Source organism: Lithobates pipiens, unplaced genomic scaffold (genome assembly GCF_037356315.1).
Source record: "Lithobates pipiens isolate NorthernLeopardFrog02 unplaced genomic scaffold, aLitPip1_a1.2 Scaffold_8, whole genome shotgun sequence".
In the NCBI taxonomy this organism is placed as follows: Eukaryota; Metazoa; Chordata; class Amphibia; order Anura; family Ranidae; genus Lithobates; species Lithobates pipiens.
Window position 1 is genome coordinate 145,999,949 of NW_027507903.1, and position 18,907 is coordinate 146,018,855.

An 18,907-nucleotide genomic window follows, 5' to 3' on the forward strand; every position below is an offset into this window, starting at 1 on the left:
CCCTTTTGCCAGTGTCACTAAGCGATCATTTTTCTGATCGATGCATCAGTGTCGCTACTGTCGCTAGGTAGCTAGTTATTTTTTTTAGGTTCACCGCCAGGTTTTTATATCGCTAGGTACCCCGATATACTACCCAATAATGGTTTTAACCCCCTGATTGCTCCTAGTTAACCTTTTCACCCCCTTTTGCCAGTGTCACTAAGCGATCATTTTTCTGATCGCTGCATTAGTGTCGCTACTGTCGCTAGGTAGCTAGTTATTTTTTTAGGTTCACCGCCAGGTTTTTATATCGCTAGGTACCCCGATATACTACCCAATAATGATTTTAACCCCCTGATTGCCCCTAGTTAACCCTTTCACCCCCTTTTGCCAGTGTCACTAAGCGATAATTTTTCTGATCGCTGCATCAGTGTCGCTACTGTCGCTAGGTAGCTAGTTATTTTTTTAGGTTCACCGCCAGGTATTTATAGCGCTAGGTACCCCGATATACTACCCAATAATGGTTTTAACCCCCTGATTGCCCCTAGTTAACCCTTTCACCCCCTTTTGCCACTGTCACTAAGCGATCATTTTTCTGATCGCTGCATTAGTGTCGCTAGGTAGCTAGTTTTTTTTTTTAGGTTCACCGCCAGGTTTTTATAGCGCTAGGTACCCCGATATACTACCCAATAATGGTTTTAATCCCCTGATTGCCCCTAGTTAACCCTTTCACCCCCTTTTGCCACTGTCACTAAGCGATCATTTTTCTGATCGCTGCATTAGTGTCACTAGTGTCGCTAGGTAGCTAGTTTTTTTTTAGGTTCACCGCCAGGTTTTTATAGCGCTAGGTACCCCGATATACTACCCAAAAATGGTTTTAACCCCCTGATTGCCCCTAGTTAACCCTTTCACCCCCTTTTGCCAGTGTCACTAAGCGATAATTTTTCTGATCGCTGCATTAGTGTCACTAGTGTCGTTAGGTAGCTAGTTATTTTTTTAGGTTCACCGCCAGGTTTTTATAGCGTTAGGTACCCCCATATACTACCCAATAATGGTATTAACCCCCTGATTGCCCCTAGTTAACCCTTTCACCAGCGATCACAGTATAAGTGTCACTGGTGACGCTGGTTAGCCAGTTAGTTATTTAGGTTCCCCGTCAGGTTTTTATATAGTGCCAGGGACCCCCATATACTACCTAATAAAAATTTGAACCCCCTGATTGCCCCTAGTTAACCCTTTCACCACTGATCACCGTATAAGTGTTACGGGTGACTCTGGTTAGTTTGCTTTTTATAGCATCGGGGCACCCACCATTTATTACCCAATAAAGGTTTAACCCCCTGATCACCCGGCGGGTGATATCAATTAGGTTTTAGGGTCAGGGTCTGCGTCGCCCCAGGCAGCGCTAGGTTAGTGCCAGTACCGCTAACACCCACGCGCAAAGCATAAACCTCCTGTAGTGGTATAGAATCTGAACAGATCAATATCTGATCTGATCAGATCTATACTAGCGTCCCCAGCAGTTCAGGGTTCCAAAAAAATGCATTGTTAGCGGGATCAGCCCAGATACCTGCTAGCACCTGCGTTTTGCCCCTCTGCCCAGCCCACCCAAGTGCAGTATCGATCGATCACTGTCACTTACAAAACACTAAACACATAACTGCAGCGATCGCAGAGTCAGGCCTGATCCCTGCGATCGCTAACAGTTTTTTTGGTAGCATTTTATATTTAAATCCGGAAGGCAGTGCTTGGTTTTTGGGGTCCCGTACGTGGCTAGGCTCCCAAAAAGTCCCCCACATGTGGTATCCCCGTACTCGGGAGAAACAGCAGAATTTATTTTGGGGTGTAATTTGACTTCTGCCCATAGCATGTGTGAGCAATATATCATTTAGTGACAACTTTGTGCAAAAAAAAAAAAGTTTGTAATATTCCCGCAACTTGTGGCAAAATATAAAATATTCCATGGACTCAACATGCCTCTCAGTAAATAGCTTGGGGTGTCTACTTTCCAAAATAGGGTCATTTTGGGGGGTTTTGTGCTATTTTGGCATTTTATGGCCTTCGAACCTGTGATAGGTAGTGAGGAGTCAAATCAAAAATTTGCACCCTTAGAAATCCTGAAGGTGGTGATTGGTTTTCGGGGTGCCGTGCGCGACTAGACTCCCAAAAAGTCCCACACATGTGGTATCCCCATACTCTGGAGAAGTAGCAGAATATATTTTGGGGTGCAATTCCACATATAACCATGGCATGTGTGAGCAATATATCATTTAGTGACAACTTTTTGTAAAAAAAAAAAAAAATTTTTATTTTTTGGCATTATTCAATCCCTTGGGACAAAAAAAAAATATTCAATGGTCTCAACATGGCCCTCAGCAAATAGCTTGGGGTATCTACTTTCCAAAATGGGGTCATTTGGGGGGGTTTTGTGCCATCTTGGCATTTTATGGCCTTCAAAACTGTGATAGGTAGTGATAGGTAGTGAGGAGTAAAATAAAAAATGTATGCCCTTAGGCCGCGTACACACGGGCGGATTGTCTGCCCAACTAAGTTCGTCAGACAATCCGACAGACAGTCCGTTCAACTTTTGAATGAACGGACTTGACCACACACGATGAACAGACAGTCCGCTGAAAACTTGCGCGATGACGTGTACAGCACGTACGACGGGACTAGAAAAACGACGTCCAATACACTGCAATGCAACCTTCGGCCGTGTAAATCCTTTCTGAGCATGCACCATACTTAGTCCGTCCAACTTGCCTACACACGAGCGGACTGTCCGCTGAAACCAAGTTTGGACGGACAAAACCACGTTTGGAAGGACAAAATTATGGAAATTCCGAAAGACTAAGTCCGTCAGACTGTCCGCTGAAAAAGTCCGCTGAAGCCCACACACAAGCGGATTGTCCGCTGAAACACGGTTCAGCGGACTAAGTTGGGCAAACTGTGATAGGTAGTGAGGAGTCAAATCAAAAATTTGCACCCTTAGAAATCCTGAAGGTGGTGATTGGTTTTCGGGGTGCCGTGCGCGACTAGACTCCCAAAAAGTCCCACACATGTGGTATCCCCATACTCGGGAGAAGTAGCGGAATATATTTTGGGGTGCAATTCCACATATAACCATGGCATGTGTAAGCAATATATCATTTAGTGACAACTTTTTGTAAAAAAAATTTTTTTCTTTTGTCATTATTCAATCCCTTAGGACAAAAAAAATTAAATATTCAATGGGCTCAACATACCCATCAGCAATTTCCTTGGGGTGTCTACTTTCCAAAATGGGGTCATTTGGGGGGGGTTTGTACTGCCCTGCCATTTTAGCACCTCAAGAAATGAGATAGGCAGTCATAAATTAAAAGCTGTGTAAATTCCAGAAAATGTACTCTAGTTTGTAGACGCTATAACTTTTGCGCAAACCAAAAAATATACGCTTATTGACATTTTTTTTACTAAAGACATGTGGCTGAATAAATTTTGCCCTCAATGTATGACTAAAATTTAGTTTATTCGATTTTTCTTATAACAAAAAGAAGAAAATATATATTTTTTTCAAAATTTTCGCTCTTTTTCCATTTATATCGCAAAAAATAAAAATTGCAGAGGCAATCAAATACCATCAAAAGAAAGCTCTATTTGTGGGAAGAAAAGGACTCAAATTTCGTTTGGGTGCAGTATTGCATGACCGCGCAATTACCAGTTAAAGCAGCACAGTGCGAAATTGGAAAAAGACCTCTGGTCCTTAAGGTGTTTTTTGGTCCGGGGCTGTAGTGGTTAAGAGAGATCTAACAAGCAGGGAGTGCCATGAGGCGTTCTAGGAGCATAAATCGCACATAAAATTTCCTAACAACCTATCAGGCCCTGGATCACCAGGACAATGGCATTAGCCCATTTTGGAAAGCTAAGGCCGCGTACACACGGGCGGACTGTATGGCCTACTTAGTCCGTCATACAATCCGACGGACAGTCCGTCATACTTTCGACTGAACGGACTTGACCACACACGGATGCACAAACAGTCCGTCGAAAGCTTGCGCGATGACGTGTACAGCACGTACGATGGGACTAGAAATAGGAAGTCCAATACACAGCAATGCACCCTTCCGCCGTGTAAATCCTTTCTGAGCATGCGCCATTCTTAGTCCGTCGAACTAGCCTACTGACGAGCGGATTGTCCGCTGAAACCAAAGTATGACGGACAGAATTTCGAAAAATCCGAAATACTTAGTACGCCAGACTGCACGCTGAAAAAGTCCGCTGAAGCCCACACACGAGCGGACTGTCCGCTGAAATGTGTTTCGACGGACTAAGTAGGCCATACAGTCCGCCCGTGTGTACGCGGCCTAACACCCCAAGGTATAATGAGTCTTTTGAAAGGTAAAAAAAAAAATTTTGCAAGTCTTTGGAAAGCAAATACATTTTTTTTTTTTTTACAGAAAGTGGTCAATTTATAATTTAATTCTAACACACAACATTTACATAGGAAAAAATTACACCCGAAATACATTCTGCTACTCCTCCAGAGTAAGGGTGCAACGGATCGTCACCGATCTGTGATCCAAACGGGTCACTCTGTTCGGATCGGCACACGCCGCAATCCGCGGAGAGCCATGCGGCCTCGGCCTTAGGAAAGGCCGCGGCTTCGGCCTAGCTCCAGAGTGGTGGCCATCTTTGTACACCCGGCGGCCGTTTACAATGTGATCGCTCTGTCAAATGATGGAGGGATCACTTGTAAACAAACGGGCGTCATGTCATGATGCCGATTTTCACAGGTTTTTGCAAATTCAATTATTATTTGCTGATCTGGAAAATGATCCGATCCGTGACTTTGATCCGAGGAACGATCTGATCCATGAGTTTTTTGATCCGTTGCACCACTACTCCCGAGTAGGACGATACCACATGTGTGGGACTTTTACACAGCCTGGCCACATAGAGGGGTCCACCATTGAAGTAGAATTTTGAGGCATTCTAGGAGCATAAATTACACATATAATTTCATTCTTATCTATCTCATACTTGCTTCAAAGCATGCATCGGTTTTGGTCCGTCGGAACAGCATACAGACGAGCGGGTTTCCCAATAGGAATTGGTTCCGTGGGAAATATTTAGAACATGTTCTATTTCTAGGTCCATCAGAATTTTCTACGTAAAAAGTCTGATGAGGAATACACACGATCGGAATATATACGATGAAAAGCTTCCGTCTGACTTTTTCTGTCGGACATTCCGCCACCTTACAACTCGCACTAATGTGATATTATTGTAGTCAACAGACTGCAGTAAAATATGGAGGTGCACAAACTTCATAAATGTGTTGGAAAGAATTACTGAAAATTTAAATGTTTCACTTTTTTTACATTTTTTTTTTCTATAAATTGTTATCAAATTAAAGCAACACCTGTCCTAAAAAAATATGTATAATATATTATTGTAGACTACAAGACCTAAGACATATATTGTATTGTATGCAACACAGACATTGCCTGGGGACTCAAGTGGTTAAAAGTAATCTGCTTTTGTAAATACATAGATTATATAAAGTTCCCTAAGGTATAGGTTAACTTTTATTCACAGTGGCCGCCTGGTAACAAATGTTACTGCCAACTTGTGATTCATCCACAAATTGTCAAGTGACACCTCAGATTTTGGGTGACTGACAACCCTCATTTGACCCATCTGGTGAATGTATAACTAGGGCCACCCACATTTAATTCAGTTTTGATGCAGTCTAAGAAAATGATATCTGAGGACCTGGAATAATGCTGAGGTCATTCTGTAAAGCGATTGAATCAAGTCAAGAAATTGGGATTTCATTGCGAGTTCTCTGGATCTTTTTAAAAAGCTCTCCTCCCACTGTGCTGGGTGAAAGGTGAGAATTAGCATTTAAATAGAGAGGTATTAATAGCAAATGTGGGATTGTGCAGCTCCTGTGATGATTGTGATACCTGTTTCTTCATTTTGAAAATATCAGATGTATCTGTTGTTTCTTTTCCTTCTCGTTTGTTATTGATTTCCAAAGCATAATTATTTTGAAAGCTTATATTCCTCTACATTATTCATTGTCTACCATGTTGCAAACCTATTTTTAACTGCAACGTCAAATAATGCTGGATGAAAATCTGTGTGGTCACACAGTAATACTTTCATTTTTATTTTTTTCTACATTTTATTCTATTGTGTTGTTTAAATGTGGCCGATAATGTGCCTCACATTAAATTACAATTTTCCAATAAGCCTTTCCGATCAATCCACATGCTGCCATGTTTAACATCCATCTGGACTCATTTTTGAATCTCTTATTATTAACCACTTGTCCATTGAGCACTTAAACCCCCTTCCTAACCAGGGCAATTTTCAGCTTTCAGTTCTGTCACACTTTAAATGACAATTACTCAGTCATGCAACACTGTGCCCATGTGATTTTTTTTTTTTCATACAAATATAGCTTTCTTTTGGCGGTATTTATTCAGCACTGTTTTTGTTTTTTGCGCTATAAATAAAAAAAGACTGAAAATGTTGTTAAAAAATGCATTCTTGGTTTCTTATAAAATTTTGCATATTAGTAATCTGTCTTCATAAATTTAGGCTAAAATTTATACTGCTACATATCTTTGGTAAAAATAACCCAAATTGGTGTATATTATTTGGTCTTTGTGAAAGTTAGTCTACAAGCTATGGTGCCAATCATTGAAAATTGATCACACCTGAAGTACTGACTAGTTTCTTGAGATGCTAACAAGCCAGGTACAAATACCCCCCCCCCCCCCCCCAATGACCCCCTTTTGGAAAGTAGACATTTCAAGGTATTTACTAAGAGGCATGATGAGTTTTTTTCACATTTTAATTTTTTCCCACAATTCTTTGCAAAATGAAGACTCCCCCCCCCCCCCCCCCACACAAAATTGTCATATTAACGACTTGCCGACTATCCGCCGCAGTTGTACTGTGGCAGAATGGCACAGCTGAGCGACATAACGCTATGTAACGCCTCTTTGTCCTGTGGCCACTAGGGGGCCGCGTGTGCGCCCCCTGCTTGCCTAACGGTCGCGATCACTGCCGGGCTCTCGCAATCGCTTGGGGCACATGGAGAACCGGGATCTGTGTGTGTAAACACACAGTTTCCGGTTCTCTGAGGGGAGAACAGACAGAATGTCTGTGCATACAGAGTATGAACAGTGATCTGTCATTTCCCCTGCACAGTCCCATCCCCCCTTCAGTTAGAACACAAACTAGAGAACACAATAACCCCTTGATTGCCCCCTAGTAGTTAACCCCTTCACAGTGACATTTTTACAGTAATCAATGCATTTTCATAGCACTGATCGCTGTAAAAATGGCAGTGGTCCCAAATACGTTTCAAAATTGGCCGATGTGTCTGCCACAATGTCGCAGTCCCGAAAAAAAAAAATCGCAGATCGCCACCATTACTGGTAAAAAAAAAAATGAATAAAAATGTCATAAAACTCCCCTATATTGTAAACGCTATACCTTTTGCGCAAACCAATCAATACACGCTTATTTCAATTTTTTTTTTTTTTTTTTTACCAAAAATATGTAGAATAATACATATGGGCCTAAACTGAGGAAAGAAAATTTTTTTTTATATATTTTTGGGGGATATTTATTATAGCAAAAAGTAAAAAAAAAATATATTTTTTTAAATTGGCGCTCTTTTTTTGTTCATAGCGAAAAAAATAAAAACTGCAGCGGTGATTAAATACCACCAAAAGAAGGCTATATTTGTGGGGGAAAAAGGACGTCTATTTTGTTTGGGTGCAACTTCGCAGGACCGTGCAATTGTCAGTTAAATCAACGCAGTGCCGAATCGCAAACAGTGCTCTGGTCAGGAAGGGGGTAAAATCTTCAGGGGCTAAAGCTGTTAATAGGTTATTTCTCTCACATATGCATATTTACAATTACACCCCAAAACACATTCTGCTACTGCTCCTCAGCATTGTGATATCTTATGTCTGAGACTTTCACACAGCCTGGCCACATACATAGGCCCAACATGCAGGGAGCACCATCAGGCATTTTAGGAACATAAATTATACATATAATTTCCTGACAACCTATCACACTTTTGAACGCCCTGGAGCACTAGGACAATGGAAACACCCACAAAATGACCCCATTTTGGAAAGAAAACACCCCAATGTATAATCTATGAGGCATAATGAGTCTTTTTTGAGCATGTCGTTTTTTTCCACAAGTTTTTGGAAAATGTGGAAAGAAAATGTAAAGGTGCTAATGAGGATCCACTGATAGGGTGGCACTGATGGACACTCTATTGGCACTGATATGCACTTTAGTGGCACTGATGGGGCACTGTAAAGCACAGATGTGTCACTGATGGGGCACTGTAGAGCACAGATGTGCACTGATGGGGACCTGTAGCGCACTGATGGGGCGCTGTAGAGAACTGCTGGGTACTGATGGGGCACTGATGAGGCACATATGTGCTCTGATGGGGTACAGATGTTCACTGCTACGGCACTGTAGAGCACTGCTGGGCACAGATGTGGCACTGCTGGGCACTTGCATTATATGAAAATTAAAATGTAAGCAGCCTCGCGCTGCAGTTTCTACCTCTGAAAATGATGCTGGTTTGTTTACAGTGATCGTTCCATCATTGAATGTAGCGATCACGTGGTAAAGGGCTGCTGGGATTGTCCCTTTACCCCGATCCATGATGGGGGCGCGCGGAGAGCACGATTCTGGGAGGACATCGTTGTACACCCTCCCAAAATATAGCAGCGATATGTGTCGTTTAAAACTCAATGACTAATTTGCATACATAGATTGTTTTTATAAGAACATTATTATTTTTATTTGAAACACGATTTTATTTTATTTTCAATTTTTTTTTTATTTCATTTTTTTTAAATAGTGTGTCAGATTCTGACAACTATAATATTTAATCAATGGCAGCCTGAAGGTGGTAGTGTTCCTCTATCATGTCTTCCATAACTCATAAACTGTATTTAAGAAGATAAATATAAGCAAAGGAATCTATAGCAGCCAATACAGGTACACGTGGATTATCATGAGAGATGATGTTCTAAACCTGTCTACATTTACTTTGCTTATATAATCAGTTTACGTTTGTGGGCATCTAATTCTATGCGATAAAAACTATTATGTATGTATACTGAACAAAAATACAGCATGTATGGAAAAATCTCCAACTACTGCTATTGTTTTTTGACAGGCAGCTCTGCCAGCTTTAAAAACACCTTAAGGCCTCTTTCACATGACCGATCCGTTCAGGTTCGCCTGTCAGTTTTTTAGGCGGACCTGAATGGATGCTCCATAGAGGTCCATGGAGTGTCGGATGTCAGCGGTGACATGTACGCTGACATCCGACCGGCTCCGATCTGAAAAAGTGTGACAGAGGAAAAACCTACTTTTCCATCCATCTGTGGATCGGATGACGATGGAATCTGCTGTCCGTCGTCATCCGATCTCCCATAGGGGAGAGTGGCGCTCTGACAGGTCCATTCCTGCACAGTCTGCAGAGACAGACCTGTCATCTTCCTGCTCAGCAGGGATCGGAGCGATCCCCGCTGAGCAAAGCGGATGTCCACGGGGTGGATCATCACTGATCCATCCCGTGTGAAAGACCCCTAACTGAGGTTGCATCTGATTAGATACAGCTGTTGCTTGGCCAACAAGTTTCTGTCTGGCTCCTTTGACTAAAGATTAATGGGCGAGTGTGGGCCAACGGGGCCACACACTAAGTGAATTTTAGCAAGGTTCATCAGGAACCGACCAAAACTTGTGCAGTGAATAGACTGCTTTATTTTATTAGTTTTGTGTCTGAACATTGTGTAGATCCTGACCCTTGATTTAGCGGTTCTGTATCTGAATAACAGGCAGGCCCCACCCTTGGTTATTTGTTCTGCACAATCACAACATGCAAGTCCCAACCCTTGGTTAATCAGTTCTGAATGTGAACAACATGCAGGTCCAATCTCCTGTTCTGTATATGAACACCAAGCCGGTCTAATCCTGTGGTTTATTAGTTCCATATATGAAGCACAGAAGTCTTATCTGTCCTGTATCTGTACAGCATGCAGGTCTGTCAGTTGTGTATCTTAAAAAAAAAATGCAGGTCCTGCCCTTTTGTTTATATTGTATATTCTGTATATGAGCATGCAAGTCCCATCCATTGGTTTATCAGTCCTGTATATGGACACGGTCAGTCCCATCCATTAGTTTATCAGTTCTGTATGTGAACAACATGCAGGTCCCATCCCTTGGTTTATCAGTTATGTGTTTGAAAATCATGCAGGTCTAATGACTTGGTATATGAACAACATGCTGGCCCTATCCCTTGGTTTATCAGTTCTGTATCCAAACAATAGGCACAGTCCTGCTGCTTGGTTTAGCAGTTCTGTACATGAACAATATGCAGCTTCCATCCCTTGGATTATAAGGGTGGCATGTGAACAACATGCGGCTCCCATCTATTGGTTGGTCAGTACTATACGAAAGACATGCAAGTCCAGTCCATTGGGTTTACTAGTTCTGCATCTGAACAACATGCACGTCCAATTCTTTGAGTTATCACTTCTGTATGTGAATGCAGATCTGTCTGTTCTGTCTATGAACAGCACACAGGTGTATAGCATCTGGTTGCAGGTAAATAAAGAGATGTCACTTCTCCAAACTCTATCCAGGCCCCACACAGGTGCAGGCTTGGGAGCCTGTTCCCAGTCTGTGTGTCTCAGTTCAACCATGCAAAAAAGCACATCACTGACTTCACTGATCACTAACAGCTTGATTCAGATAATCGAGAAAAATCATGCTGTCAATGCAGACTCCATACTGCCCACCTCTGACACATTTCACTCTTAGGGGCCTAATTGTAGAGATTGTGATGGTGGGGGAGGGAATCGACCAATCCCTGTGTAGATCACCAAAATAAGCACATCTTGAACATGCCTAAACATACATGTAGTGTAGCCTTTGTTTTTTTGCTCTTATCTCAGTGAACCAGACTAGGGCAGAAAATGCTGTCTATTGAGACAATATCTCTCTCCAATATAAATCCTCCAGTAAGATAAATGCGTACATTTTATGTTATCAAGGTTATAAAATTTCAAGCTATAGCGTGTTGTTGAAGTTATAGACTTAGAATTCTCAATCTCCTGTCCCTTCTCCTTTCCAACATTCCTGTCTCCTAAAAGTCTCTTGTGTAAGTTTTGTATAGGCCCTTCTGATGAGGAACTGATTACAGCCCCTTAGATGGAATCTCCCTCCCATTACTGATGCCTACATCGCAATATACTCAGAGGTTTTTTTTTTTTTTTTTACCTTAAAGTATTCTATGCATTAAGGTAAAACTTTTGCATGCAGCCCTTCCTAAATACTTACCTGTGCCCAATCTCAACCCAGCAATGTGCATGAGAAACAGAGGCTCCCCCTCTCTCCTCACTGGCTCAGACACAGCAGCGGAAGCAATTGGCTCCTGCTTCTGTAAAGCACAGACAGTGAGGAGGGAGCAGGAGGTGGGGCTGAGCCACGCTCTGGGTGTTTAATGGACACACAGAGCTAGCTCAGGAGAGAGCATGCAAGAGTGCCTCCATAGTAAGCAGCTTGCTATGGGGGCATTTGGCAGGGAGGAGGACGCAGGAGCACCAGTGGGGTACCGGAGAAGAGGGGGGTTGGGGCTTGCACAGGGCAGCTATGACATGTTGTTTCTTTACCTTTAGAATCACTTTAACCTCTTTAGGACTGCCCGCCTGCATTGTACTGTGGACGGGTGGCTGCTACGGCCACAGCGACCTGTACCTCACTGTACTCTTCCAGGTACATGCCGCATGCAGAGTTTTGTCTGCAGGTCCTGGCCAATGATAGCATAGATCTTCTATCCCAAGGGCCAGTTCATCAGTCTGTTTCTTGGTTGATGGTTTTCGCAGCTTGACTCATGAAGCCAAGGGTCAGATCCAGTCAAATTCTGTCATCTTTACGCTCCTGAAAGTTAGGAAATTTACTTATCCCAAAGTTGACTAGAAAACTTGGAAAAATGTATTTCCTTTGAGAGACAAGGAATATACATCCCAGGAAGTTCTCTATGGAAATGGATCCTGTCCTTTCTCCAGTATGGTCTGAATACCATCAAGGGCCAAACCTCATCCATAGAGGTTCTTTTTTTTTTAGAGACCCCTTGCCTCTCGCACCTTAGTGAACATCTTCATACAGGGTGTTGCTCACACTGATCCCTCCTGTACTTTGCCAATTGACTCAGTGAGATCTCAGCCTGATTCAGTTGGCTCTTGAGGCTGGGTTCACACTAGCTGCAGCGACGGCTCGCAGCAGGGGGTCCGGTGCGTCCCTACTCTCCATTTCAGGGGTGACTTAGGTCTGAATTTTTGCCTGAGTTTGTACCTCAAACATAGCCAAGGATCCTTTTCCAGTGCGGACTGCAGCCGCCCCAGAGGTGTGTGATTTAGCTCCATTAAAAGACGGGCACACTCTCCTGTCATGCGAATGCAACCAATTTGCATAAGAGTGAACCCAGCCTCAAGGACTGCCCTTTGTACCTATTAGGGATATTCCTCTCTCTATACTTAAAAGACTACCTTTTTTTGCTATAATGAACATATGAGGATATTCCAATAAACTAAAAACCTGGAACTTCTGGAACTTTTCCTCACAGTTACACATATTATAGAGCACTAAGAGTTCAATGTATTAAGTGATTTAGTGGAATTTCCAGTATTGCAGGAGCATATTCTCATCTGTGGATTACACAATAGACCCATTGGGGCCCTATTTTACATGGATGTATTTGGATGTCACATGTTATAACAAGACTAACCACAAAGAACACTATTTTCTGTGGAAAACCACCAGTCTCTTCCTCCTATAAAATTACATTGCCAACTTTAGTCTATGTGGAGTCTTTGTTAATAGTCATACTATTGGAAACTCCAGTCTAGGATGCATTCTGTTTTTTAGGGGTGCTTCCATGTGCACCTGCTGGGGTTTGGAATGTTTACATAATTGGCCAAATATTTTTAATAGTACTGTGGCGTATGTGTTATTTATTTAATTTTTTTATATTATTTCAATTTTAAGGGTCCTTTCACACGGGGCGGATCAGTTCTGATCCGCCCCGTGGATATCCGTTTGCTCAGCGGGGATCACTCCGTCGATCCCCGCTGAGCAGGGAGATGACCGGTCCGTCTCTGCACACTGCGCAGGGACGGATCTGTCACAGCGCCGCTCTCCCCTATGGGAGATCGGATGACGACGGACCGCAGTGCCCGTCGTCACCCGATCCGATCCGCAGACGGATGGAAAAATAGCTTTTTCCTCCTTTACACTTTTTCGGATCAGAGCGGGTCGGATGTCAGCGGACATGTCACCGCTGACATCCGACGCTCCATAGAGCTCTATGGAGCACCCGTTCAGGTCCGCCTGAAAAACTGACAGGCGGGCCTGAACGGGACGTCAGTGTGAAAGAGGCCTAAGGGTATAGATACTGTACCATGTGATCCCTCAAGTCCCTTTATTTCTGGATCTTGATGTATTACATTTTTGCAAGTCAGGCTTTTTTTATTTATTTTTTATTATTTTTCATTATGGCCATACATGGAGCAAATTAGCTCAGGGTGTGGCCCTGTTGGCCACCTCCCTTCCAACATCTCTCATTTAAAATATCAAAGGAGCCAAATGGAAAATTGTGCAGGTATTTGACAGCTAGCAGGGTTAGCTGTCAAAATACAATAGCTCTACTGAGTGATTTGTTCATCTGTGCTAAATGTAGCACATTGTAAGCTGAACAGAAATCTATATGTGTTTGGTCAGCTTTTCACTGCCCAAACAGGCCCTCAACTTGTCATTTTACTTCATATCCCCAGTGACAGATAGTGTTCCTATAATGTTAGTATAGTTGTAGTTGTTAGTTTATAGTAGTATGGTGTTAAAGTGGTTGTAAACTTAGTTACACCACTTTTACCTACAGGTAAGCCTATAATAAGACTTACCTGTAGGTACTGGAAATATCTCCTAAACCTGCACGGTTTAGGAGATATTTGGCATATATGCTTGCACCGTCATCAGTGCACGCGCACTGAAGAAAGGGCATGATCGCTTTGTGCGATTTCTAAAGGGCCCGTGCCGTGACTGCCGCGACTCCAGCCAGACACAGAGCCGGAGTCCACGGCCCTGGAAGGAAGAGGGGTGAAGATGGATGTAGCCACCAGCAGGGACATCATGGGCTTCGTATGCAGGTAAGTGGCACATAATGGGCTAGTATGCAATGCATACTAGCCCATTATGCTTTTACTTTGCAGGGAACAAAAGAGGACGTAACATCCATCTGGGTTTACTTCCTCTTTAACAGCAGTAGCGCACATGTTGAAAAAATTCAAATTAGTTTTCCTTCCTCTGAGCTGTTTCCTTGCTTTCTGTAAACTGTGCTGGTTGTCTCTATGATTTAAGTGGTTGTAAAGGCAGTTTTTTTTTTCTATAACATGTTATACTTACCTGCTCTGTTGCAGTGGATTTGCACAGAGCAGCCCAGATCCTCCTCTTCTCGGGCGCCTCTTCTGTGCTACTGGCCCCTCCCTCCTGTTGAGTGCTCCCCACAGCAAACAGCTTGCTATGGGGGCACAAAAAAGAGCTACAGCTCCATGTGTCCATTCAGACATGGAGCTGGGGTTCAGCCCTGCCCCCCCCCCTCCTGATTGGCTAACTTTGGAGAGGGAGAGTCCACGACGGCTGAGCTTTTTATCTTCATGCATAGAATGCATTAGGATAAGAAACCTTCTGACTTTAAAACCCCTTTAATGCATTTAATACATTAAGATAAAAAAGCCTTCTCTATGCAGCAGCACCCCTCATACTTACCTGAGCTCCATGTCGATCCAGCAATGTTACACGAGCGACTCAGCTGTCTGAGACTTTTCTTCCTCATTGGATGAGACAGCAGCAAAAGTGCCATTGGCTCCCGCTGCTGTCAATCGGTCACTGAGCCAATGAGGAGAGAGAGGGGGAGAGGGCTGGGCCGTGTATACATGTCTGAATGGACACACTGAGCTGCGGCTTGGCTCAGGGCGGCTTGCCACAGAGGGACCCAAGAAAAGTAGAGTCTAGGCTGCTCTGTGCAAAAGCACTGCACAGAGAAGGTAAGTATAACAGGTTTGTTATTTTTAACAAAACAAATTGGAACTTTAGTTTCACTTTAAGCCCATAAGGATGAATTGCATCGGGGGGGGGGGGGGGGGGGGATTGGGGGCTTGGTCCATAGGCAGACATCATTTTCCACGTATATGTTCTGGTTAAATAAAGCTTTTCTTATAATGAGTGCTGTCATCATTTTGGGGCCTTCTGGCTGTTATGAATAGGATGGTCCAGAGAAAGACTTGTACCTAGGAATTTTTCTGCCATGCAACCAGCTTAATTCCTGCTTGATGTATATAGATAGGAGCATACAAGGAACTGTTTAGAACTGAAATTATATGTCTGCTCTATAAAGAACATTTGTGGTATCTAATCAAAATTCACACAGATATCCTCTACAGGATCAATTCAAAATTAATATTTGCTCCAAATTTTTTTTTATTATAATATGCATTCATATATGAACAAAAGTATTGATATTTAGTTGTATGTAGAAAGCCTCATTAATCCCAAGTCTTTTTTTTTTACAATGCAGGCAGTATTATGAAATGATGTACAACACTGCCGATGAGTTGCTGAACCTAGTGGTGGACCAAGGAGTGAAATACTCAGAGCTGGAATACATCAATGCTCTCAGTCTCCTACATCGCAGTCAGACTGGTGTGGGTGACCAAACAACACAGAACATGAGGCTGCAACGACTTAAGGAGATCATCTGTGAACAGGCAGCCATCAAGCAAGCCACTAAGGACAAGAAAATAACCACTGTTTGAGATGATGGATATTATGTTACCTATATTAGTAACAGCACATTTATATTGGCTCTGTCGCCTGCTATGCTTTTTCTAATCATAATATTAATGGGACATATTTTGGGATTTCATTAAATGATTTACTAGTGTTAAAGTTAATCACATGCTGTTACAGTGCGCATTGAATGTTGTGCAGTCATTTTTCTATATATGCATGTTCTGGATTTTAACAAGTGTTTCATTTTATAAAGTAATGATTGCAGATACATGGATTCATTTAATGGAGAGAACTAATACATTTAATTTAAGTCCCATGCAGTACTGGTCGTGTTATGTTAGTCTTTTTTCACAGTTACAGAATCACTTTACCCTCCCTTTTAATAATGTCAGTCCCTGAGCCTTTAACCCCATAAAGGTGAAAATAAATTAATCAGGGGGGTGTTCCATAGGCAGAGACTCTCCCATTTTTTGGACATAGTTGCACATCATATAACTGTAATCTTTTGTCGCCTTCCCTAACATTTTTTTTTGGGGGGGAGGGGGCACATAAGGCTTTAATGTGGTAGTAGATTTGGATACATGCATTTTTTATTTCTTACTTTTAATTAGGTAGGGAAAATTTTGAAAAAAAAGAAGTATTTCCTGTAATCTTTAACAACAAACTATATGCCTTTTACACCGCCCCCAAATATTTACCCCAAAATATAATCAAGCAAGCCTTCTAACCAAAAATGTATAATATTAATATCATTTTTGTATGTAACCTAGCAGGATGATTAAAAAGTATGTAAACCCAAGCAATTTGTATCACCCCAAAACCTGCATAGTGTGCCACTCAGGCTCCCAGGACAGGGATGCAAGTCCCAAACGTTCATCTGCTGGGAGTGCTAGTTCGGGAGGGAGCTCGGCCTGGCTCCTACAATGATTAGAGATAAAAGAAGGTCTCCCTGTAGCCTCACATCCGTGCCATCCCTGGGATGAGTATGTGAATGCCAACCTCAGCCTGGACTACGACCACGCCAAACCCCCTAATGCATTTCACTCCACCCCTCGGAGCTTAGTTATAGGTACTAAGCTCAGAGGGGCGGAGCAAAATGCGTTGGGGGGCGTGGCCTGATCTGACTCCAGGCTGAGGTTGCCATTCACGTATTCATCCCAGGGATGGCATGGATGTGAGGCTACAGGGGGACGACCTTTCATTTCTAACCAAGCAATTAGTATCTCTTTTTCCCTTTTTATTGGTTTACATTGCCATTGAAAGCATTTTGTTAAATCGGTTTGCCAAGTGCAGAAAAATCCTGTTCTGGTCAGAAATTGAGAGTTGCTCTGTGTGCTCTCCATACTTCCACTGTCATCTCAAAGTGGCCTCCATGTTCTTATCTTACACTACAGAATAATTGTGGAATTAGAGAGTAGGATTGATTGACTAGTTTAGCAAAAGACTAGTCCACAAAAAGCTATGTTTTGCCTGCTCACAACAGAACTTTGGAGCTCAGTGCACTTCTAGAAGAAAAAAAAGTATTTTCTCTACTTGTAGAGCAGGAGTGTCAAACTCAATTTCATTTTGGGCCACCTCGGCAATATGGTAGCTCCCAAAGGGCCAGTTGTATCTGTAAGACTAGATGTCCAGAGCACTCCACCCCCTCTTACATCAGATGTCTAGAGTCCCCAACCCTCCCTTATTTCACAGTGCACCCTCTTTTTTTTTGAGCTGCTGTCAGGAAGAAGCTGAAGGTGGAGCTGGAAAGCAGAACGAGTAGGGCCTGTAGAAGGAGTCAGTTGACAGTCTGCTGAATGCTGAGACCAGGGGAGGCGGAAATGAGGGGATGCTGTGGCTGCACAGAAAGGTGCAGGATCTGTAAGAGGAGTGGAGTCCTGCCCTCCACTCTACTGCTAACTTCTGACATGGTGGGGGGCATCTCCGCAGCAGCAGCATAGATAAGCACAGGATCTGGCAGAGTTTTGTTGTCCTCTCTGCTGTTGCCTGCTGAGACAAGGAAGAGGCAGAGACAAGGGAAGTACTACAGCTACAGGAGAGGTGTGAGGGCCACATGAAATGGCCCGGTGGCCCAGATTCAGCCCCCAGGCCTTGTCTTTGACACATGTTTAACCCCTTTAAATACAATTCCAGGAATGTATGTGTGTACATTTACACACTGTCAAGAATGTGTGTATACTTTACAAACCAACTGTTTTTTCCTGGGAATGATTTGGTTGACTATAAAGCGACATGTATTACATCACTTCCTGGTTCAGAGCTTTTATTTACCAGCAGCACTGGATGAGGAAACATGTTAATGCAGCACAATCCATGCTCCATTAGCTTATGGGGAGCACAGGGGGGGCTTCAGGGGTCTAATAGATGGTCTCATTAAAGAGAACCTGTCGAAGTTAAATATTATCACATAAGAGGCTATTAGTCCCCTTTGTGATAGCAATAAAGTTATGCTTAAAAAATGTTTAAAAAGTGACATATATAAAAATATGTAAATGCACGTGACCTGCAAGGGCTTTTAAAGTGTTGTCTGTGGATCATTTTGGGCACCAAAGTTTGTCAGCATTTCACAGGGGTGAAAAATGATATGGCTTTACATGTTGGGTATCCAATTATTAGACGCAACCTCATCTTTTATACTTTACCAAATAATGAGCTATATACTGTGTTTGTATGCACTAAAATTAAGTTTATTGTATTTTAAATGTAAAATATGGGTTTGATAAATGGCTAATATTGTGTGACACATAAAGATTGGAACTACAAACTTTTTATTCTCTATGGTCTCTGGGATTAGAAATGATATGATGTTTGGGGGTTTTAACTAATCTTTAGGCCTTTAATGGTCAGCAAAATATAGACTTGGGGAAATGTGCATACATTACTGAGGTGGACTGCATAAGTTTTTTTATTTTTGTTTTGACATCTGCTTTAAACCAGGAGTAGGCTTAAAGCCCAGTGTGCCAAAAAAAAATTTCAAAGATTGAGCGTGCCGATTTTATAACCAAAAAATGGTAACTTCACACTTTCAATTGCAAAAAAG

The 18,907-nt window shown here is 42.5% G+C and overlaps 1 protein-coding gene across 1 annotated transcript in view; it reads left to right on the plus strand.

Moving 5' to 3' along the window:
- EXOC4 (exocyst complex component 4) overlaps positions 1-18,631 on the plus strand; it is a 716,245-nt gene extending 697,614 nt beyond the window's left edge. The window contains exon 18 of the mRNA XM_077471880.1: positions 15,653-18,631. Within this exon, the coding sequence (XP_077328006.1) occupies positions 15,653-15,890 (238 nt within the window). The 3' untranslated portion in view covers positions 15,891-18,631. The remainder of the gene's footprint in view (positions 1-15,652) is intronic.
- Positions 18,632-18,907: the final 276 nt, after the last annotated feature.